This window comes from Rutidosis leptorrhynchoides, chromosome 2 (genome assembly GCF_046630445.1).
Source record: "Rutidosis leptorrhynchoides isolate AG116_Rl617_1_P2 chromosome 2, CSIRO_AGI_Rlap_v1, whole genome shotgun sequence".
Lineage (NCBI taxonomy): Eukaryota > Viridiplantae > Streptophyta > Magnoliopsida > Asterales > Asteraceae > Rutidosis > Rutidosis leptorrhynchoides.
Genome location: NC_092334.1, coordinates 356994905 through 357020062, shown reverse-complemented (window position 1 = coordinate 357020062; position 25158 = coordinate 356994905). Strand labels below are relative to the sequence as shown.

General features: G+C 35.0%; 2 protein-coding genes across 2 annotated transcripts; both read left to right on the top strand.

Annotated features, from left to right (window-relative positions):
* Positions 1-10961: 10961 nt before the first annotated feature.
* On the top strand, positions 10962-11895 carry LOC139888937 (uncharacterized). Its single transcript, XM_071871919.1, has 3 exons — positions 10962-11152; positions 11254-11392; positions 11497-11895. The coding sequence occupies exons 1-3, from the start codon at positions 10962-10964 to the stop codon at positions 11893-11895; spliced, it is 729 nt and encodes a 242-aa protein (XP_071728020.1).
* Positions 11896-11955: 60 nt separating this feature from the next.
* Positions 11956-12360, top strand: LOC139888936 (uncharacterized). The gene has a single exon (XM_071871918.1). It carries the CDS (start codon positions 11956-11958, stop codon positions 12358-12360), a length of 405 nt encoding a protein of 134 aa, XP_071728019.1.
* The last annotated feature ends 12798 nt before the right edge of the window (positions 12361-25158 follow it).

The window sequence follows — 25158 nt, the reverse complement described above, 5'->3', positions numbered from 1 at the left end:
TAAGAATCTTTACTTTTCCTATTTTAATATCTTGCGATAGCTTCACTCATACGCTTCAAGTAACCGAATCGTTTAATCTATATTACTCGGTAACGATAAAACTCTATTTACCACCCATATTTGCCAGGAAAACATTTTTATTGTTAGCCATGACGACCTCACTCAAATCTCGGGATGAAATTTCTTTAACGGGTAGGTACTGTGATGACCCGGGAATTTCCGACCAAATTTAAACTTTAATCTTTATATGATTCCGACACGATAAGCAAAAATCTGTAATGTTGAGTCTCGAAAGTTTTGAAATCTATATTCATGTAATCAATTACCCTTTGACTATGCCCGACGATTCACGAACAATTATTTGTAAATAAATATGTATATATATATATATATATATATATATATATATATATATATATATATATATATATATATATATATATATATATATATATATATATATATATATATATATATATATGATATAAATATAAGATATAAGAATATATAATATTTTGATTTAATAACGTATACTTTAATTAATTGGAATTTAAAATGTAAAATAATAAATAGAATAAATAATTAAGTTACTGTTAAAAAATAAATAAATAAATAAATAAATATGTATATATATTATTATGAATCTATATAAGATTCCTATTAAATACATATATAATATATATAAATATTAACTATTTAGTAAATGTCATCGTATAATATAGTATTACATAAATAATAAATGGTAGTATAATAAATTATAAGTGTGAATATAATTAATATATTGATGTCAACTTCATTACTTTCATGATTATTATTGTTGTTAATATTGATATTAAAATTTGTAATATTATTACTTCCAATATAAAGTATATATATATATATATATATATATATATATATATATATATATATATATATATATATATATATATATATATATATATATATATATATATATATATATATATATATAACTTGATATGCATAAGTGGTATTATTATTATTATTATTATTATTATTATTATTATTATTATTATTATTATTAATGTTATTATTATCATTAATAATATTAATATAACTAATATCATTATTAGTATCATTAATAAGTTTACTATTATCATTTACATAATTATTATCTTTATTGCTTAAAATTTTTAGTATCATTATTTTTATTTTTATTTTTATCATTATTCTTATTATTATTAGTATTATTTTTATTAGTAATATTACTATTATTTTTACCATAATTATTATTATTAAGTATTTTTATTATTGTTATTAGTAATATCTTTATATTTTACAAATTTCTAATTTTAAATAAAATCACATATGGAATCCTATTCTGTTTCCAGTCTCAATCTCATTGTACTGATTTTTGTTTTGTGTCTTTAACTGGTTACAAGAATCAAATTCAATCCCATCTAAAAAAAAAAGCAGTTGAGGGTCATTATCCTCTTTTATATTTTTTTTTCTATTTTTTCTTCTGATTGGAAAATTTTACGTACTTCATGTCTCCAATTTGTTACCTGTCAATTTCATGGATCAATACAGACAAACCTTAATCATACAACCTCTCTATATACGTAATATTCTGCAATTCACAATGAAATCAGAGAGAAAAATAAATAAAAGGCTTAAAACCTCTGTTCTTCATCTTTTTTCACCATATTTTGATTTCGAATGAATTTCCAAAATGTAATAATGCAGTCTTGTTAGGAATCGTCTATCTAAACTATCTGTAAGTTTTTAATCTTCAATTCTTTCTATCAATTTCTAATTTGAGAGTTAAATTTTTGATTTTCAAAGTCAACTAAGTGTTCTTGAATCAAATTCGAGTTTGTTTTGATATCTCCAGTTAATTTGATGATTCATAAAGTTTATAGGAATGATTTGCAACACAATTCATGTTGTAATCATAACCTATAACACTCTTAATCTAAAAATCAATTTTTTGAGTTCTTGAGTTCTTCACAGTGATATACACTAACGAGAATTCGAAACAAATTTCAAAAACTAGAAATGTAGAGTTGTTAGGAATCATTTACTTAAACTTCTTGTAAAATCTCAAGTTCCAATTCTTAATAACGAAATCGAATTTGCGAGTCAAGGTTATTTTATCAAAAGTCAAATAAAGTGTTCATCGCAAAATTCGTAACCGGTTTGAAGTTTCCAGTTAAATTGATGATTTAGATAGATTTTAGGAATGATTTGAAACATGTTTCATGTTGTAAAGATTGTCCAAAACGAACTCAAAATTGAAAATAAATTTTTTTTTCTTGGCTACTAGCAAGCAGTAGGATTTTATTTGTTTTTTTTTTTTCATTTTTTTTATATCATGAACACATTTTTTTTTTGTTTCATATTGTTTACAAGTCATAAATGAAAACCCGTTCGATTGTTGTTGAGTTTTTGCCCCCGTTTAATTTTAAACTTGATGAAGAAGATGATGAACATGGCTAAATGAAATACTAGATATATAGTTTGGGTTGCCTTATAAATCAGATAAACAAGGCAGAGGGAATGGTTAAGTGTGTTTGCGGGTGAGCGGGAGGTCTCTAGTTCAAACCCGGTTCAGGGCATATTTTTTTAGAAAGGCTTTGGAAGGTAGATTTCATTACCAAAATTATTATTATTATTAGTATTGTGATTATTATTATTATGGTTATTTTTTAGAACACTTATTATCACTAATACAAGTATTATTATAAAGACTATAATTTATTATTATAATTATGATTATGATTATTATTATGAGAATGATACAAATTATTATTATTTTCATTAATATTAGTACTTGTAACATTTTATAATTGTTAGTGTTATTATTATCATTCACATAGGTATTATTATTAGTATTATCATCATTATTATTAATATTACAAAGTATCATTAATAGACTTATCATTTAAACATTAATATTAGTGATATTGTATAATTACTGAAAATTTCTATTAAAACTATTAAAAATTACCATTATTATTATTAGTATTATTTTTTACTAAAACTATCATTATTATTGATATCAGTATTATCTATGTCATTATTATTAAAATAATTACGATTATGAAAAATAAAAGTTTTAAAGACGTTATTAAAATTATAAACATAAAAATAAAGATTTTATATATAAATATATATTTAATACACATAACTTAACTATACTAATATATCTATATATATATAATGAAAATATATATAATGAACCTATTAGTCTACTATATATATAAATTACATCACTAATAATAATATAAATAAATATATTTGTTCGATTACAAGTATATGTCTTAATAGATATATGAATGATATAGGTTCGTGAATCCGAGGCCAACCCTACATTGTTCAATGTCGTCATATGTATTTTTACTACAAAATACATTATTGTGAGTTTCATTTGCTCCCTTTTTAAATGCTTTTGCAATATATATATTTTGGGACTGAGAATACATGCGCTGCTTTTATAATTATTTTACGAAATAGACACAAGTAATCGAAACTACATTCTATGGTTGAATTATTAAACCTAATATGCCCCCTTTTATTAAGTCTGGTAATCTAAGAATTAGGGAACAGACACCCTAATTGACGCGAACTCTAAAAATAGATCTATCGGGCCCAACAAGCCCCATCCAAAGTACTGGATGCTTTAGTACTTCGAAATTTATATCATGTCCGAAGGAGGATCCCGGAATGATGGGGATATTCTTATATACATATTGTGAATGTCGGTTACCAGGTGTTCAATCCATATGAATGATATTTTTGTCTATATGCATGGGATGTATGATTATGAGAAATGGAAGTATGAAATCTTGTGGTCTATTAAAATTATGAAATGATTATTTATGTTAAACTAATGAACTCACTAACCTTTTGGTTGACGCTTTAAAGCATGTTTATTCTCAGGTACGAAAGAAATCTACCGCTGTGCATTTTCTCATCTTAGAGATATTACTTGGAGTCATTCATGACATATTTCAAAAGACGTTGCATTCGAGTCGTTGAGTTCGTCAAGGTTATTATTAAGTCTATTATAGTAAGATATATTACGAAATGGTATGCATGTTGTCAACTTTCGATGTAATGAAAGATTGTCTTTTCAAAAACGAATGCAATGTTTGTAAAATGTATCATATAGAGGTCAAATACCTCGCGATGTAATCAACTACTGTGAATCGTTTATAATCGATATGGACCTCGTCCAGATGGATTAGGACGGGTCATTTCAACTTATGTATATGTGTATAATGTTTGCATTCACTAAGCGTTATGCTTACTTCCTCTCTTGTTTACCTTTTTATAGGTACCATTTGGCATGAAGCTATCTAGTTACTAGACTAGACGCTTAAGAGTGTTGGAGCTTATGACGGGGTGGCTTTGACTATTCAGACTTGGATTGGGGATTTGGTAAATCTCTGAGGTTATGCTCTTGGTATTGGGTTGGGTGATTGTATCTTAACCCGATTGGTTGCGTGTTTGGGTTGTAATTACCCCTTTAGTTATGTAACGGGCCTCAAGGTTCTAATGAACGTTTTGAACTATGTTATGTATTAAACATGAGTTTGGTTGTGTAGTGAACGTGTTAAAACAAGTTTGAATGAGTTGGGATATAATAGGGTTATTTGGTTTGGGCCGCAAGTGTAATGAACGTCTAACAACTATGTTTAATAAAAAAAATGTTGTCATTTTTGGTAAACCGGATTTTGGTTGTTACAAGTTGGTATCAGAGAATGGTCTAAGTGATCTAGGTGACTTGGGGATAGGTTTCTAGATTTAGATTGAATTGTATATGTTTTGTGTGCAGGCCTCATAGGAATACGAGTCGGACTTGGAACGGTTAGTGCCTTAGCGAATATGTGGACTAACTAGGACTTGTGTTTGTCCAATGTGTGATTATGTGGGACCTTATTTCTTGCGTAGATTGGTGCCTTAGATAGATACTTCCTAATGTAAGTAGGCGAACTTGAACGTTGTTTTGATGATAGTCACCTAGGGAGTATGTTGACATGTTGTTGTAGTGTACGTATATGTATATATTATTATTCTATATATTGTGTACGTCGTCTTAATGATGGGTCCAATGGTGGGGCTCAGATACTCCAGAGTTTGGATAGTCCGGTATGACGACGGGATTTCGATGGTTTAGAGGTACTAGTAGAATTGTAGGTGATGTATTGTGTGGATGTTATGCTACTCCGGGTAAAGTAATTTAACTAGCCATGTGGAAATGGTAAGGTACGCAATTGTAATAGTGTCCGATCACCATTATTACAACCATGTATATTGACACCAAACATGGCATTCCGAGTACCGAACGGAGGAAACATGGCATGGTTGGCGTAGATTTGGAGCAATATAGGAATCGTGTATTGGTTCCTAGGATATAGTGGTCTTCAGGGATGTGCTAGTGGTCACATCGGGTTCGTTATGAGTCGGAAAGTGTTATGGTGGAGTTGGTTAGCTAAGGTGAGTAGGTGAAATCACGAATTTGATACATGTTTAGTCCCCCTAAGTAGTGGGTGAACTAATGAGATTACCATTGGTTGTACTACCTGTCATAACTAGGATGACCGACTTGCGTGTGTGACGGAGACTTGATCCCATGATGGGATATAACAAGTATCATTATAGTATTAAGTGTTATGGCTCGGTAAAGTGTGTTTAGCGAATCATGCCCTGGTTATAGTTGTGATTCGCATTGGAATTGGCGAATCGAGGAGCCTCCGCGTTGTTAAACTCGCAGAAGTGAGACCTGTATGACGATGGTTGTGTTAGTGTGATGTGGAGTTATAGGGTAACGTACCTAACGGAATTTCCCTTGTATTAGTGGATGTATCGGTGTGTGGAAAGGCGTAAGACTTGGTGCTTCCAAGCCACTCCTTAGTGTTAGACGAAAGGTTTCGTTAGGCTATATTGTTCGGCCTTATGGAATTGTGAGTAGTGGGTGTTCGCTAGGAAGATCGTTAGTCAACAAACTTTAAGGTTTGTCGGGCATGCATGACTTTGGGTCATTATGTGGCGTGATAGGTGACATCGGGGATATGGAACCCAAGGTCTGAGTTCTAAATCTCGATAGATAGTGTTGGGAGTCTGCATGACACTGCGTCAGGTGCCTTTTTATGCATGTTAGTGTAATGTTCAACTCCGATGATGGTGTAGCCCCGTACTAAGGGTACTGGTAAGAAACCCTTAGGTGCAGCGGTGATAGTTATGGTGAATCGCGGACGATAACGATACGACTATCTTGAAAGTCGAAGTACAAGTGCATTGCGATAAGTACTTCATATGAAGTGAAGGAGAATGAATGAACTTTCATCATCTTTTTCATGCGCAATACTAAGCGGAGACGAATTTTGTGTATTTGATGATTTTATGAGATGGGCGAATCTTGTTGCTCTTAACTGATTGGCGGGTAAGGATTATCAGTGAGCCGGTGATGGACTTAATGGTCGGTTAGGTCGAAGGATATGATGAAGTGTTGATATTGCGGGCGACGCAATTATTGTGTTGGATTGGTAACTTTTCTCCATGAGAGTGAGCAATTGTTGTTAACTTTTCGTTGAGTGCAAGGTCGGGTGATCTCGACTGACAAGTACGACTGATGAAGTGAAGTGGCATATGCCTAGGCTTGGAGGCGTATGTGGGACTTCGATAGCTTTTTACCTTGGGGTTGACGGTAAGATGAGTGATGTGAAAGTGTGATGTCATCGCGTGTATGACATCTCATGTGATTGTGTATGCCAGCTCTAAGAGGCTGAAGTGAATTGTGGTGAGTTTGTGTATATGACCAACGATGAGAATGGTCAAGTGTGTCGTGGAATGACAATGTCGCGGGATGTTATCATCTTGGCGGTGAGAGTGCAGAGCCGAATCCCAAGTGAGGGAGTTCTTACTGCCTCCCGATGAAGCTCCGATGGTGTTATGACTAGAAGGGCGAAAGTGTACTGTTTTAGGCCTCAACAATGTTTAGGATTTTCTAACGAGATGGAGTGAAGGGCTATTCACATTGACTAGGGATCATGTGTTATGATTGTGAGTCATGATTCGAGAATGTTAAGTGTAGAGTTTGTGATGATGGGATCGAGTGAAGTATAACTTTCCTTAAGTAAGTTGGCCGGATAGTAACAGGTGTAGTATACGACCTAATGTGAACACAAAAGATCCCAAAGTAATGATACACATACCTACGCGCATGGCGCTTGTGCATATCACGTACAGCGCGTACGAATTAAATAATAGCAAAACATCTTATTAGAAGGTGCGCACATCAAATACTTGGCGCACACGAAATCAATCGGTTTTAATCTTATTCATAATTAGAAGTGATCCTTTTCCAACTATAAACCCGTTATTTATGGTTGTTATTCGAAAGGATCTAGAACCTAATTACGAGGTAATCTAGGATTAGGGTTTTGCTATAAATACAACCCTAACCTCCTTCATTCGACACACATTTTTTATATCACTCGAATATAAGATTGCATCCGGAAAACATTCTTACGGTAACAGGTATGTTCTTTGAACATAAACCCTATGTAACCACCTTTAGTGGCCATTGTTGCGGCAGTTTCCATCAATGGTGGACGTAGTTTTGATCAGCCTTTCGTAGATCATCATCTCAATAAGGGTTATTCACGGTAAGCCAGACCGGAGATCAAAGCTATAAATGTTCTTAAACACTCCATCATGCACTCAATATTAACTTTGCTATTTGAGCAGATTTATGTTCGATAAAATGGCACCATGCGTGAGACCATAACTAGAATTGCGTAAAAAGTTTTATATGTTACGAACGATTAACTGTAAAACTTCTAATCTTTTTGTGGTTATTCTTGTGTAATAGGTCATAATGGGGAAGTCTGGTAGCAATCAATCGTCTCGTTCTCAGGGTTCTGACATTACGGGGTCGAAACAAGCAAACCAAGACAAGGTTACTGTCACAAACAAAACTCCAAACTCCGGAGCAATAAACCTCCCAGAAAAATCAAAAACAACATCAACTGTTGTTCCCCCCCGGTATCACAGCCATCGACGTTGCGAATAACTGATGAATATAGAGCACCAGGTGACGAAGATGATGAGGATGATGATTATGAGGAAGAACCCCATATTACTACGGTGAGGTCCTTTCCTATATACTCTATGCCGAAGTCAACAGTTCATACCATGCGAGTAGTGACACCTGCAAGTGCACGCGAGTATTTAGCGGGGCAGAATATCGATATTGATTGTCCAACTAATGATCGCACTCCCTTGGACAAAATACGAAGAAAGCGCATGGCTTCACCTACTCCGAGGCTGTCATCTTTGCTTTCACCAAATACGCCTTCAGGGGGCACTACCGATTCTGCGGGCAAAAGCAAGAAGAAGAGTCAGGAAGATCTACTCGCCATACTGGCCCAGGCTGTGCGAGATAAATATGCGCAAGCATTCGCAGTGCCACACAAAGGTGAAGAAGTGTTAGACAACTTTTATGCAGGGATAATGGGGCGAAAGGTGAAACCCTTCATGGAGGTTGCACCAACTATTGAAAATTTCGCGCCCCAAATCGCTAATTATCTTCTAGAATCCCCTCTTATCATTCCTTTGACTATGGGATGGTATGATGGCACAACATATCCGAATGATTTCTTACAGAGATATGAAGTAACAGCGGGCGCTCAGGCCTGGAACGATGAAACCAAGTGCCTCGAGTTTCAAAATTTGTTACAAGGGGTCGCAAGGGAGTGGTTTAGTAATTTGCCACTACCGCTTGTTACCTTCTATAATGATCTTCGAGCACGTTTTTTGTTAAACTTCCACAACATGCGCGCCCGTAAAAGGACGCATGTGGAGTGTCATGACATCATACATGGGGCAAGAGAATCCCTTGTGTAGAGAGCGACATCTCGCCCTGTGGAAACATTAAGGTCCCCGATACCTTAGCAGAAACAATTAAAGAAACGCATGAGCATATGCGTGAGAGGGAAGATACCGCTCGAAATAGTAGGAAAAACCCCGATAGCAGAGGTAACAAAGATGACGATTCATATCATACTCAAACAGGGGGATCAAAGCGCAAGGGAGACTATTATAGCCAGGGTTCGGCGTCATCAAAATACGACAAGTTTTAGAAGTCAAGCAATTCTGACCAAGGGAAGGGTCACTTCCCAAGTCAAAACTTTGCGATCATGCGCAAGTTGACTAAAACACTGAAGAAGATCCTAACTACCGAACCAATATGTTTGACATTCACGGCTCCCCCAAAAATGAGAGAGTATGCTAGGAGAGACAAATGAAAATTTTGTGAATTTCCTGATGATTATGGACACGAGATTGATCGTTGCAAATCTTTTATCGAAAAAGTGATCGATATCTAAGGAAGGGTGAGCTTAATCACCTGAAACCAGTAAAAAAACCAAGGAGCTGCATCGCAGGGCAATCAATCAGAAAAAGCTGCGCAAAACCAAATGAAAGGCAATGACAAAAACTCTCACATAACAATAAACATGGTGCATGCTTGGCACTCTGGTCAGAGGCACAAAGCTGAGAAATTGGAAGAATGGGAAGCGGAAGCTATTGCCTTTCTGCCAATGCAAACGATTAACCCTTCACATGCTCCTATAATCATTAAAGGTTGCATCACCGATTGCGGATACAATGTGCGACGGTTAAATGTCGACACCGAGAGTAATGTTGATGTAATGTATGAGCACTTCTTCAGACAGTTACCGGCGACAATAAAGTCCAAGATGCGGGCACCCACAACTGTTTTATCGGGGTTTTTCGGCTAATTGGCCCTTGGGGTGCATCGAACTTGAACTAGAATTGGTTGACGAGTATGACTCGACCCGCACACGAGTTGTCCCTGTCGAATTCTATGTGGTACATTCTTATTCATGTTATAGCGCACTCCTGGGCGAGTGACTTTGCAGAACTTTGGCGTGGTACCCTATACTGTTCATGACATTATCATGTTTCCTACTAAGCAAGGTATTGCTACCGTCCGGACGGAGTCTGGAAAAGCGCTATGCGCTTCGGTAACGCCGCCTAAACCATTGCCTAAAGTTGAAGAACAAATACAGAGCAGTTCTATCCTTGTCAATCCGAAATACCCTGACAAACGAATTCAATTTGGGGGCAACCTTTCAGATGAAATCAAAGTTCAGCTGTGCTGAACATAAGTTGATTGCAAACCCAAACTTAACTCCAGTACGCTAAAAGAAGCGCCCAATGGCGCCCGAAAGAAGTGAATGGTTGAGGGTGGAGGTAGATACGCTGGTTCATGCAAACATTCTTAGAGAAGTGTGGTATCAAACTTGGGTCACAAATCCTGTTTTGGTTAAAAAAAAGGAGATGGCTCATGGTGCATGTGCGTCGATTTCAAGGATATTAATAAGGCGTGCCCTAAGGACAATTATCCTTTTCCTGCAATCGACTGGAAAGTTGAATCTCTTTTTAGTTTCAGGTTTAAATTCTTTTTAGATGCGTATAAGGGGTATCACCAGATTCAGATGGCCTACGTGGATGAGGACAAAACCATATTCCACACCGATCAGGGTATTTATTGTTATACGAAAACGCCCTTTGGGTTGAAGAATGCGGGGGTATCATACCAGAGGGTAATGGATTTGGCATTCAAGGATCAAATCGGTAGAAATCTTGCGGCCTACGTCGATGATTTAGTCATCAAAAGCAATACCGAAGTGCAACTGTTGGCCGATATCCTAGAAACGTTCAACTCTCTCCGTAAAATCAATATGAAGCTTAATCCTACGAAATGTAATTTTGGGGAAGAAGAAGGAAAATTCTTGGGGCATATAGTTACGCTAAGAGGAATCAAAGACAATCCCAAGAAAATTGAAGCTATAGAGCATATGAACTCCCCAAAATCAAGAAAAGAAGTGCAAAGTTTGACAGGCAAGTTGGCTGCGTTAACGTGATTCTTGTCAAAAGCCGCGGAGCGGTCGCTTCTATTTTTCCAGATGCTTAAAAATTCACTGAAGAAGTCAGATTTCAGATGGACAGAGGAAGCTGAAAAATATTTTGTCGAGATGAAGTCGCTCCTAAAGGAGCTACCTACTTTGACTGCGCTTGTAGCGGGAGAGACGTTGATGCTGTATCTTGCGACTTCAAAGGAGGCCATCAGTTCCGTTCTGGTCGCAGATAGGGGCAGGTATTTCTCATATTGGGACTTGAAATATGTACTGAATGTAATGTTTACTATGTATTTCCCACTATTTTGGCGCAGGTACAAATGCCTGTGTATTTTATCAGCAAAGCACTTAGCGGCAGCGAAGTTAACTACCCACCTATTGAAAAACTTGAGTATGCGCTAGTACACACAGCTCATAAGTTGTGCAGATGCTTCCAGGCGCACTCGATAGTGGTGTTAACTGACCAACCAATAAGACATGTATAAGTTGCGGCACACGCATCCCTATCTCTTATTTACACAATCTTATAAGATGCCAAGAATGGGTTTGAATTAATTGTAATTTGCTAATAATATGATGACAGGTGTTGTACAAGCCTGAGGTTTCGAGTAGACTGGCTAAGTGGGCCATTGAATTAGAAAAGCATGAAATCAATTACTCCCCGCGCACGGCGGTAAAAGGCCAGATACTTGCAGATTACTTGGCAGAAACAATAGGAGAAGTAGAGGCACTCACAGAAAGTACCACAATCAGCTGTGGCGAGAATCAGGTATGGGAACTGTATATAGATGGAGCTTGCGGACCCGAAGGCGCAGGCACCGGATTGGTTCTCACAAGTCCCGATGGAGAGGAGCATACTTATGCGCTCCAATTCACGTTCGCTGCGACCAACAATGAGTCCGAATATGAAGCATTGTTGTCTGGGTTGCGCATAGCGCAACGACTTGGAATAAAGCACTTGGATGCATACGTGGACTCATAGTTTGTCGCCAATTAGGTCAATGGATCGTTCGGGGCGCATGAAGCCTCGATACAGCGATACATGGAGCTGGTGCATGAACTAGCAAATGGATTTGATGTATTTTGGTTAACGCAGGTACCCAGGGGGCAAAAAAAGAAAGAAGACGCGTTGAGCAAATTGGCCACTCTGGCCTTCGATCATCTGCGGAAAAATGTGTGGGTTGAAGTGTTAACAGAAAAATCTATTGATGAGAAATCAACTATTGCGCCCATCGAGGAGGAAAGCCTAAATTGGATGACACCATTGGTAAAATTGTTAACCGAGGGCGAACTTCCTGTAGACGAAAAAGAAGCGCGAAAGGTTTGCATGAAAGCTCCCATGTACGTGTTAATTGAAGGAGCTTTATACAGAAAATCTTATTTAGGTCCGAGCCTGTTTTGCATCGGACCTAATCAAGCTAAGGAGGTGCTCCGAGAAGTTCACTAGTGTTCTTGTGCTTTACACTCAGGATACAGAACAATTGCTGCAAAAGTGATGTGCATAGGGTATTACAGGCCCACCATTCACAGCGACGCGGCAGAAATTGTAAGGACGTGTCAATCGTGTCAACAACATGCTCCAATAAGTCGAGCACCACGGCATCCTTATATACCAATTATGGCAGCATGGCCGTTCAGCAAATGGGACATCGACATTGTCGGTCCTATTACTGCGTGCTCAGGTATGCATGAAATAAAACACTTATGTAATACTTTGTAATATACACACTTTAACAGTATTTGAATTATCCTCGCTTACTCAGGAGGAATAAAATTCTTGGTGGTGGCAATTGATTATTTCACCAAATGGGTGGAGGCAAAGGCATTGGCAACAATTACTAGCAGGCGCATTCGTAACTTCTTTTAGGAAGATATTGTGTGCAAGTTTGGTATTCCCAATGAAATTTTCAGCGACAATGGTACTCAGTTTAAAGGCGAGCCTTTTAGGAGCTGGTGTCAAGAGCTGAATATCAAGCAGTCTTTTACTTCGGTTGCACACCCACAGGCTTATGGCCAATGTGAAGTAACAAACTGAGATATCGTAAAGGGGATAAAAGCACGCCTGGACCTGTATGGTAATGAGTGGGTTGATGAGTTCCCAAGTGTTTTGTGGGTACATCGTACTACTCATAAAAATAGCATAGGAGAAGCACCGTTCAGCTGAGTCTATGAGACGGAAGCATTAATCCCCGCCGAATTAATGGTTCCAACGAAGCGCATACGCAGCTTCGATGAGTCAAGAAATGATGAAGGCTTACGCGCTAACCTGGATATGCTAGAACAGCGCATGGAAATAGTCGCCATACACGAAGTCGTTAACAAGAAGAAGATCTCTATGTACTATGATAAACGCGTTAAGATTATGTCGTTCAGGATTGGAAATTATGTGTGGCGCAACAATGAGGCAAGCCGAGCAGAGAATACTGAAAATCTGGGGCCCAATTGGGAAGGCCCTTATGAAGTTATTGGCATAAGTGCAACGGGGTCCTATATCCTAGCCGGATTAAATGGAGAGAAAATACCTCGTACTTGGCATGCAACGAATTTGAAAAGATGTTACATATAATTGTCGGGCTGTAGCACCAGGGATTGATCACCCCGACTTTTAAGCACTTGCATTTTATAGTTCATTTAAAATGTTGCTTTGTTTACTTGTAAGACAATTCGTATTTCTTTCATGGTTGCATTAAATTGTCATTTGGATATGGCTTGAGAATTTGATTTATATTTTAATAAATAAATTTAAGTTTTTGAATGGAAATGTTTGGTTACATTTCAACGCACAATATGACAGCTATTACGTGCATCCTGCCTCCTTAAGGGATGATCTCTAGCTCCTGCGTGGTAGAAGCCTGTTTGGTTACAAGGCTAGATTTTAGGGTGGGTAACAGGCATTGGTTTGCCTAGACCAACACACTCTCGCAGATTAGAAGACCGCAAGTCATGACTATAAACGACAAGCATTGGGGTTGCTTGCCTACTAACCTAAGTGTTGGTTTACTTGGAGAACTCTGAATATTTTACTTAATAATTCAATGAAAAGCGTTAGCTATGTGCACAATAGTTTGGTGTCGGTTAGTATTATTAAATTTGGAGTATAAACGAGTATACATTGGTTTGTATACAAATAAAATTTTAAGTTTTAAGAACTTAATATGCCTAATGACGCGAGCAATACAATAAGAAAAGATATTTGATTACTTTACTTATTAATACGAAAGAAACAATGCATAGCATTGGTTGCATATTACTATTACAAAAAGGTGCTTAAAGCATAAAAGGTTAAACTGGCACGCAGGCCATTACAATTGCATTGAAATTAAAATCTAAAATACGTGGCTTATCTGGAACAGTGCCGTACACTAATGGTAACAATTCTTCGAACCCTCGCACGCAGCGATCAGGCGGATTGCCCTATGAAAAAAGAAAAATAAAAAACTAAACTAAGGATGGGGGCACACCTATAATGTTAAAAGCACCTCATAAAGCACGCTATTAACAAGTGCACCCCCCAAGGGCAGTGAGCGCAAAGGGCCAAAATCAATGTCAGGTTATGGCGCACCCAAGACCCCCACGATCCTAACAAAAAATGTTACAGGGCACCATCAAGAGCACACCCTGCAACCCCCCACAGCGGGCAGCAGCCCTCAAGCTTAAAACTTCATCAACAATAGATCCTGCACCAAGACAGTAGTATCAGCAGCGGCATCCACAAGGGTTTGAATTGAAATATTTTCCAGTACTTTGATGGACTCAAGAACCTTCTCTTAAGCATCTTCTTCAAGTTGATCAGCGATAATTTGGGGAATAACAGCAGGTACCTCGATATTCTTTGAGATCAGATCCCAGAACCGCATCCGTTCAAGTGACTTGGTCGCCTTAAGAGCTTGTGAGTAAAGCTCCGTAACAATAGAGGTGCCCAGCACATGGGTGGCAATGGTAGGAAGTGCTACGCATAGATCTGTATAAGTCCGTCATATGACATCACTTCTCGCAGCAACTTCGGTAAGCTGGGTAGTAAGATCATTTCTCTCAAAAGTTAGCTAGCCAATATTAGAGGTAACAACAGCAAGCTCCTCCCTTAGTATCCTGTTTTCCTCCTCATAATCAACTTGTGAAGTTAAAAGATCAACTTTCTCCTTTTTCAAAGACTCAATGGTGGCCTCAGCTATTTTCAGTGCGTCACTAGCCACTTTCACCTGCGTTTCAAGATGATGCACTTAGGGATGTCAATGGTCACCCGATCCGGTGGATATCCACCCGATCCACTCGCTTCGTGATGGATATGGATGAACCTAAATGGATATGGATACGGATATGGACGAACCTAAATGGATATGGGTATGGACATGGATGAAAAGTTTCATCCATGAATATATCCATTACCACCCAAAATACGTATACAAATATATAAATATAGATATATTCTTATATATTTACTATTACAAGCTCATTTACCGTTAGATTTACATTTTTCTTTCAACCCTATAGTGAAATAACTATAATATATTACAATAAAACATGTATCTAACAAAATAAACTTACAAATTTCATAATTAATTTTTTATATCAATGTTTTATAATAAGTTTAGCAAATTTTGTTATATCTTCGACAAAGATTACACATTTTTATGGATAGAATTTTTAATTTCATGCCATATTTATTTTTTCTATACTACGTTTACGTTTTAATCGTATATTAAAAAATATTATAGCTTTTTTTTAATATCAATTGGATATCCATTAACCCGCTTAATCCATTGGATATGAATATGGAAAGATGAACTGAAACTAAATGGATGAACAAAAACTAAATGGATATGGATACGGATACAGCATCACCCAATCCGTACCCGATCTATTGCCATCACTAGATGCACTCTCTTTTGTAGCTCCTGAACATATGAAGATCAGGGCGATGAGTGCGCTCAGTGATCAACCTATCGCAGTCCCTTTCCCATGTCAGAAATGACAGCTGTGTGTCAAAGTTTAGCTTCTGGTCCGGCGTCATCTTCTCTAACACTTGCCTTATGAAGGCAGAAGAACACCCCTACATGTACAGATTCTGCTCAAGCGCGGTGCGCTTGGACACATTTAACATAGCAGCCAAGTTGTCCACCTGAATCGGTATGTATCGGTTGTCATTCAAAATTGGCGCTCGGACGAAAGGGGTGGCGCTAGCTCGGCTGGCAGTAGGAGTTGACGAAGAAGGAGCAATCATGGCAAGAGGAACCGGCATGATTGGAAGAACATTAGCAGTTGAGGGTACATGAGGTGTATGGGCAACAGATGGAGTAACAGCAGAAACGCTGGGTTCCACATCTTCGTCAAAATGCACAACTGGCAGGAAAATTCCACAATCAGGCATGAACAGTATAAGATGTTAACTTCAGAAAAATAAATTAAGTTATATTTTACCTTCAGAAGATCTCGCAACATTACTCTTCTTGATGGGAGGATTGAGGCGCACAGAGGAGCGGCGCTTCGATGTAGTCTCATCTGCTACCTCCTCATTTATCATTGCATCAGCGTCCCTCATACTAGCATCTTGGTCAACAACTACTTTTTTGATGGTGTAGCCTTTAAAGTCTTAGTCCAAAAGAATGTCACGAGCATTCATCACTGCAAAATAGTGCACAAAGGTTAGCAAGCACTAAATTAAATCATTAATTAATTGATTTAGGAAAATACAGAATAAACCCTTTCCCCTAAGCATGATGACATGATGGGTACCAACAAATGGCCAATAGGACGAAACTTTGGTAAGAAACAAGACTTCTCTTGGATAGATGCGAAGTTTCAGCTTTTTTCGGAGCACATGTCGAATAGTTGCTCAGCCTGGTCCATGGGAGGGGGTTAGTTCAAAGAAGAGTTTGAACCGGTGTGCCATTGAAGAATGTTGGCAAATTCAGGTGGAACAAACTTTTTTTCGATGAAGTAAAAGGAATCTTTCCAAGAACTTTGTAGACCCTTCTTTTGACCATTGGTGAAGGTGACTCGATCAGAGAAACTACACCAATCATGCTCACTTAATTGATAATGAAAGATGTTTTGAAAAACTACCAAAGAAGGCTCGTGATTGTTGGCCATACACCACATCTCAAACAGGGATAAACGAGTGGCACTGTAAGGGTACAATTGGCCTAACCATATGTTGTAAGTAGATAAGACTCTAATAAAAAAAGTGGTTGGGGGAATACGAACGTCTCCTACCTCGAGGGTCTGATCATAAACAACGATCATGTTTAGGGATGGTTTGTGGGCTCGCTCGTTTGCCTTTAGAAGGGTACGATGAAAGTCAGCGATGGGTGGATGCCATTCGGTGATGCACTTGATTGACTCCTGGTCAAGGGTCGATGAAATTGAGTGAACATGAAAAACAGTCGTGCTGGAGAAAGAAGTCGACATGATAATGAGATTAAAGCGAAGATTAAACTGACCTAGGGGATCGTGTGATTGCCGGAACTTGATCGGATATTTTTGGGAGCGAATATGAAAAAGAAATTGATTTGAATTATTTACCCTAAATGGTAAAAGATGGGTATTATTTATATTCGGAAATGGTTAGGGCTCTAAAACGAGTAATTTGATAAGCACTGTACACGTTCCATGATCTGAGCAAATGACAAGGTGAATGAACGGTTAACGATAAGAACATCTTATCGTTTATTTACGGTGTGGTGCAGGTTAGCATTGGCTGGTGGTTACGCAAGCTGAGATTTGACAGCCTGTCATGATTATCTGCACTGCATCCGTTTCCAAGACTGCATTAGCAATTGACAATGGATGTCAAGTAATTAATGTCACATGAATGTAAAATCTCGGCTAAACGATTTGGTTACTTGAATAATTATTTTAATCAAGATATTTTATGTAGATTAAAAAGGTTGTTCCATTTTTGTTCCTAAATAGTAGTTTAACATGATTGGCCACGGTGATCGCATATCATATTAAACTAGGGGGACTTAATGATACGCATACCTACACGCATGGCGCTCGTGCGTATCACGTGCAGCGCGCACTAATTAAATATTACCAAAACATCGGATTAGAAGGCGCGCACATCAAATACTTGGCGCACACGAAAGTAATCGAATTTAGAGGATCCAGAACCTAATTACGAGGTAATCTAGGTTTAGGGTTTTGCTATAAATACAAGCCTAACCTCCTTCACTCGACACACATTTTCTGTATTACTCGAATATATGATTGCATTCGGAAAACATTCTTACGATAACAGGTATGTTCTTTCAACATAAACCCTATGCAACCACGTTTAGTGGCCATTGTTGTGGTAGTTGCCATAAATGGTGGACATAGTTTTGATCACCCTTTTTTAGATCCTCATCTCGATAAGGGTAATTCACGGTAAGTCAGACCGGAGATCAAAGCTATAAACGTTCTTAAACACTCCATCATAACATTAACTTTGCTATTTGAGTAGATTTATGATCGATCACGAAAGAAGAGAATAAAGTTATAATTAGTTATAACAACCCTCACTTTTCGAATTCTGAAATGACTAAATTACGCCTAGGTTCACCTTGTATGTGTTAACTATTAGGGTTGTTATTTGAAGCACAATTAATACAATAAAATTCAAACGTTAACCGAATATTTATTTATAGTTGACACATCTAATTAAATAAAGTATATACTAATTTAGTAATATACTTTAGAAAAATTATAATGTGACATGAAATTAATTTATTAAAGTTTATATTATTCATAATACTTTAGTTAATAATTTGTACTAAAACTATTAAGTGTCATTTTTTATAAAATACAAAAGTATAAAACAATCTTATATATATATATATATATATATATATATATATATATATATATATATATATATATATATATATATATATATATATATATATATATATATAAATAAGTTAGGAATTTCAATTATAGTCATTTTATAAAAATTTATTTATGAAATGTAAAATATATATATATATATATATATATATATATATATATATATATATATATATATATATATATATATATATATATATATATATAATGTTAAATTAATAAATATAATAATAATGATAATATTAATACTACTAATGAATACTACTAATTAATCTAATCAACATTAATAATAATAATAAATGAAAAACCTCTTGGCTTCCCCCATTTATTATTAATAAATAATTTCTATTTTCTATTTTTCTTTTTAACAAAAATTATCTCCACTTTTTACCTATAAATAGAGAATAAATCTCATAAGTTTTTTTTCATAAATTTATAAAACTCTCTCAAGGCTTTTTCTCTACAAATCCAAAAAGAAGTTCAACTTTTGGTAATTTTTTTTAATTTTCCTTTATTTTTTTATATATATACCGATTACATATAATCTTGAGTAATTGACTAAAATTTTTTATAAACTAAATAAGTTCATGAATTCATTAAAAACTCAAGATTATATGTTGTTAGATGTTATTATGATTTATTTTTGAATGTGTAGTGTTGTTTTTATAAATTTTTATGCATTATTTATATATACCGATACATATATAAGTTAATAATAAGTTATAAATATTTAAAATACATATTAAATTCATATAATGATATTAATACTAATTAAACATATAAACCAATTAATAAAAATTGCTAGGACATATTTTTTTGCAAGGAATATAATTATATAGAATTATATATGTATTTATGTAATTATCGATTTATATAAACATAAAAATATGTTTAAATTGTTAACAAAACATAATAAATTTGTATATTCATGGGACAACAGATTTAAAATCATATGAACATTCTTACATCACATGAATACAAGTACATAATTTTATAACTAATAAATATGTTAATTTCTATTAAAAGTATTCGAAAAAGAATTAAAACATCCAAAAATTGAAAATTAATTATAGGATCTGTATAAATTCAGTTTATAAATATTTATATTATTGTTACAATAGGTAGAATACACAAAAAATATATATAAAAAAAGAATATTAGAGTCGAATATGTATTTTTCTTAATTTAAAACATGTTTATATATATTAAATTGGGGAAAATTATTTAAAGCTGTATAAAATCTGATTTTATAATTTTTATATAATTAATATATTACTTAAAATCTGTATAAATTAATAACATATTTTTATAATGATATTTATAATTTGTTAGAAATTATGGTAATTATTAAGGTAAATATAATAAGATAAACATGAAAAATATATAAATTTAGATAAAATTTATTTTTATAATTTTCTTAACTTCTTTATGAAATCTGCAAAAATTTAAAAATATAATTTTTGAGATTTATTTAATGTTTATCTATTTATCTAGTTATAAGAGATAAGATAATAAAATTTTTGAATATTTAAATAAACAATTATTTTCCTTAACTTAGGAATTAAATACTAATATTAATGTTTAATTATGAACTTTATAAATATACCTAGTATATATTTATACATAATTAAATGAAACCTAGAAACAAATAATATAAATATTATAATGAAAACTATAATAAATATAATATAACATATAATACACTTATGCACACGTGATGTATTCTCATACACAAGAACAATTAATTTTATACAAAAGTATAATTTTGGGGAGTAAATAAATTCACGAACAAATAGACATACGACTAATTGGATTTATTTTTGATTCATTGAACTTTCCTGACGGATGGCATCTACGAAACTCTAGGACGGAAGGGTTTGGATTTCCGATTTAAAGGGTCCAATAGCTCAAGCCCCTAGACCTGAATAGGCCATTACGAATTGGAAGTCTTTAATCGAAAGTTTATCTGATTACATGATTACAAACTTTCCGAAAATAGAAACCTTCCTTAAAAGGAAAATTTACTATTAATAGTAGTCCTGTGAACAAACGAGTAATTATACTCAAACACTTTGTTGCTTAGTCAACTAACGACCAACTATTATCTCTAGGTTGAGGTTTCCGGTCTACTTCAATTGCAGCTACTTCTTAGTGAAATCATTGTTGTACTAACTAAGGTGAATTTCATAGCCCCACTTTTTACTATTTCATTACTGTTTTGAAACTATGGGGTGAGACACATTCTTGCTTTTAAATTTTTAACATGCTAGACACAAGTACAAACTTTATATGCGGCAAACATGAGTATTTTTATTGTGCTCATTTGAAACATACAAATTCCTGCTTTGTAATATCATTAATTGCTAGATGAATTAAGTGGCAAACGGAATTATTATAAATAGCGCTATTGAGAGTAACGTCCCGAACCATTGACCTTAGGTCAATTAGTGGTATAATAATGATCTCGACAATTACATATGTCTTGTCTCGGGGTAAAATCGGTTAGTTTTGATATTATAAGCTCATGGCATACTTTTGATATACATGATATATCGTCTTTTATTAAATATTGTGGTATAACGAATCTATTCAATTTAAACCTATGTTATTCACTCAACCTTTTTTGTTGACATTTTTAAGCATGTTTTGTCTTAGGTGAATAAGCCATTTGCTGATGAATATAATTGCTGCTACTTGGAGTCGTCTTGCATCTCAGTTTTACATTTATTATTTCATTTTAAACGTTTATGTAAAACAATGAATATTTAATACTTCCGCTGCAATAAAATTATGGTTTTTATTAAAACATCTCATATAGAGTCATTCTCATTATTATAGCAAGTGTTTAGTTGATACGAATAGTCACATTTACCCCTGGCCCTATTTTGGGGTGTGACAGATTGGTATCAGAGCCCAGGCTTTGTTATAGAGAACCAGGTTGCATTATGTGTGCTTTATGTGTTAGCTAGGGTGTCTTAGGAATCTTAGGACTATAACCTTTCCTGCTGGTTTTTGTTATTACATAAGTTCTTTAGTTACTCTCCCTGCTTAGACCTGTATGATTCCTTAGAATCTCTTCTGAAATCCTCGACATTCCCAAGCCAACTATTACGGCCATGTATATAACATTCTTGTTATATTACGTGCCCTTGTGCATTAGTTGCGAACCGAAAACCGTCATTAATGACTCCTAATGATTTTTGATAACTCAAAGACATTATTATGTCATCACCATTCGTATTCATTACCTTTAAAAATTTTGCCCTTCCCGTGCTTTTCGGTAGACTTGAAGTAATTGCCTTAGAATCCTTACTGATATACAAATCATTCAGTGTCAGAAAGATGTGTTCGTACACCCTAGTATTTCCAATGTACCACCTTGTTCGCATGATTACGACGCCTCCTATGAAGATGGTGATTCTGACGGCGGAGATTAGAAAGCTGAGAAGACGATCAAGGAGGGACTCAAGAGTGAGAAATCTGAAACTCCTACTTCTAAGACTTCTTTGTCTAAAAGGAAGTTTCCTGAAATGATTGTTGACGACTTTCCAATCCAATAAACCCAATACCCCCACTATTCATATTTTCTGAATCAAAATTCACTTGAACATACAATCGTTAGACTTAACCAATATTCTACAGCTGTAGATCCAGAAGAATCAAGAAATTGAGTAGTTCATTCAAGATTTACTTTGGGAGAGGAAGCAAGCTCCTAGTCCGAAGTAGGGTGAAGACCTACTAGAATTTTATCTTTTGTTCCTTTCTGTTTCGATATAATAAAGAAATTTTTATCTCTGTGAATACATTAAAAAGTAAGAGTTTCGTTTATGAAATATCTTATTATTCCATATCTGTTGTGTGATCTGGCGTGCTTAAAATTTATTATAATTCATGAGTCACGGATCCAACCAAACAATAAAATTCTCAATGTCATTTTGACTTCTGCTGAATTTTAGCAAGTATTACATGCTGCTCAAAGCAATAATGCACTACAAAAATCCTCCGACTACTTGTTCGTTTAAGGATTTAAAACCTTCTACATTTAAGGGTACTTAAGGACCGGTAAAATTAAACCGCTGGTTCGAGAACTTGAATCTACATCTGCCGAATGGGTCACTTATGGTGTTCACCCAAGGAAAACTACTACATAACTCCAGTAGACTCAGCTCATGTACGAATTTACGAATCTTTCTTTTAAACTTTATCCTCCGCCGTTCAATGACGAATGGATGTTGTAGATGACTATGGTACCTAACGCTTTCAGACATTGAAGATGTCATGAAGATAGCTCTTATGTATATATCTGAGATATACACAAACATATCTAAATAAACAAGGATCCTTCCTTACTACTCCATACTAATAATTAAAACTCTCATACCATAGCTGAGATCCAACACAAAAACCCGGAGGAAACCATGGAGTTCTTATATTGACTCGACGAGCCATTCTTGAGATATCAAATTTAGTTTTATTCATTACTCTTGTATAACTACCCGTTCGAAAAAAATCCGATACTATAATTTCTTTGTGAACCTCGGCGCACCACTTACGAATCAGTCTCAATACTAAAAATCTCAACTTTGTTTACATAATTTTACCCTCGCCTTTTTCAATTTTTATGGTAACCATCTCGAAGAAACTACTTGAACAGTACAACCGATGGGAGATTTTCTGAAGACTATCAGTGGATCCCGACCACACACTTTTACCTTTAATCTCAACTTTCACTTTTCACCGCATCGAAGGTTCCTACTTACACTCAAGTGATCAATAATTCCGGAGAAGAATTGTCAAATCAATATTTACTGGGATATCTAAAACCATTTACTGCAAATTTCGCCTATCATTTCATTAGAGAATGAACCTGTCACAAACGATTCGCTTATACCTCAAAGAAGAGAACACCACATTTTATTCTCGTTCAACTCTTCGAACACAAAGATCTATCCTCAATAGTCTAAACAACTTTTTGAAAATCAAATTTTTGGAAACATGAAAAAGATTTTAATGTCGTTTATAACACTCAAATTTTTTGAAAGTTATCTATTCATTCCCACTGTCTGCTTAGACAACATATTTTTTAAAGATATTTTTCCGAAAAATCTCTTTTTACATAAATTACTCACGTCTTACTCTCTTAAAAAACGGACACATCTAGATGATATCTAAACTTTTTAACTATATTGAATGTCGAAGCACATTTATTCAGATTAAATTTTATCTACTTTTCAATATAAAGAAACTATCCTCGCACCTCGAACTTCTATACTTACCTTCATAAAACTTTACGTATAGAAGATGTTTCGCATAATTTCGAACACTCTCACCAACTGCTATCATATTTTATCTTTCATAAGTGTATAATGGTTGGACTTGTTTTTCTTAGAGCAACAAGCAGTTGGAAACCTAACATGGCAACTGTGTTTCTGAGATTAGAATACCCCACTTAAGCTAAGGTGTACCGTGAGACAAGAGAATTGTTTCATCATAACATACTCATTTTCGACTTTTCATATCATCTCTTGACTTAAGCAAACTATCATTGTTCTCAATGTCAAAAGACGTTACGGTTAACCCTTCAAATTAACCTAAAACTATCATTTCTATCTGTCCTTGAGACACACACCTTAAGGAGTTTAAACAAACTCTTCTTAATTATATACTAACTTTAATCTAAGAGGCTATTACACCTCACCCATTATCGTTATTCGTTTACTTACTTATCAAACTAAGAAGTAGTTTGTTCCATTCACATTGATAATTTATATACTTCAACAAATCTCTCTATGTTGCCATAAAGACTTTACAATTCAGAGAAGTATTTTCAACAATTCAAAACTGATCGATACTAATTATTCTTATTTCCACACGTGGAGTCAAAGGTTAGAGTTACATGTAGTGACTCTTGTATAAACTTTCAATTATATCACACAAATATCTATCGGCATACATGGGTGTATCCTTTATCTATTTTGACCTTCAACAACATCATCTCAATTCACCACTTCGCAGGGAAACAGATAAGAGTGGAGGCTAGAAATCTGAAATCTAATCACATTGTCTTGACCTTGTGGTATAATGCCGGAATGGAAATATGAGTTAGTGTAATATAATGACGCCTAGCTAACGTGATTATATTACGGTAAGTCAAGTAGAAGTTTCGATATTATTTCATGAGGGATATGAAAGGATGGACGTATGAATTAGTGTAATATAAAGAACGTGATTATATTATGGTAAGTTATACCGAAGTTCTAACATTTCAAGATGGTGTTTACAAAACTATGTTCCGTACAATATCCACTTAAGTTGGATTCACACGAACAATAAATGACCACTTGGTTGCATACTGGGAATTGGTTGAAAAATGTTATTACTACTTCTTTAAATGCAAATTCCAAATTATTATGGTTTG

What these genes read in the sequence shown, in the direction of transcription:
- LOC139888937 (XM_071871919.1), top strand. Translation starts at nt 10,962, where the DNA reads ATGCTTAAAAATTCACTGAAGAAGTCAGATTTCAGATGGACAGAGGAA. An exon ending in CTGGTCGCAGATAGGGGCAG is followed by an intron (nt 11,153 to 11,253) that starts GTATTTCTCATA and finishes GTATTTTATCAG; the next exon opens with CAAAGCACTTAGCGGCAGCG. An exon ending in CTGACCAACCAATAAGACAT is followed by an intron (nt 11,393 to 11,496) that starts GTATAAGTTGCG and finishes ATATGATGACAG; the next exon opens with GTGTTGTACAAGCCTGAGGT.
- LOC139888936 (XM_071871918.1), top strand. Translation starts at nt 11,956, where the DNA reads ATGGAGCTGGTGCATGAACTAGCAAATGGATTTGATGTATTTTGGTTA.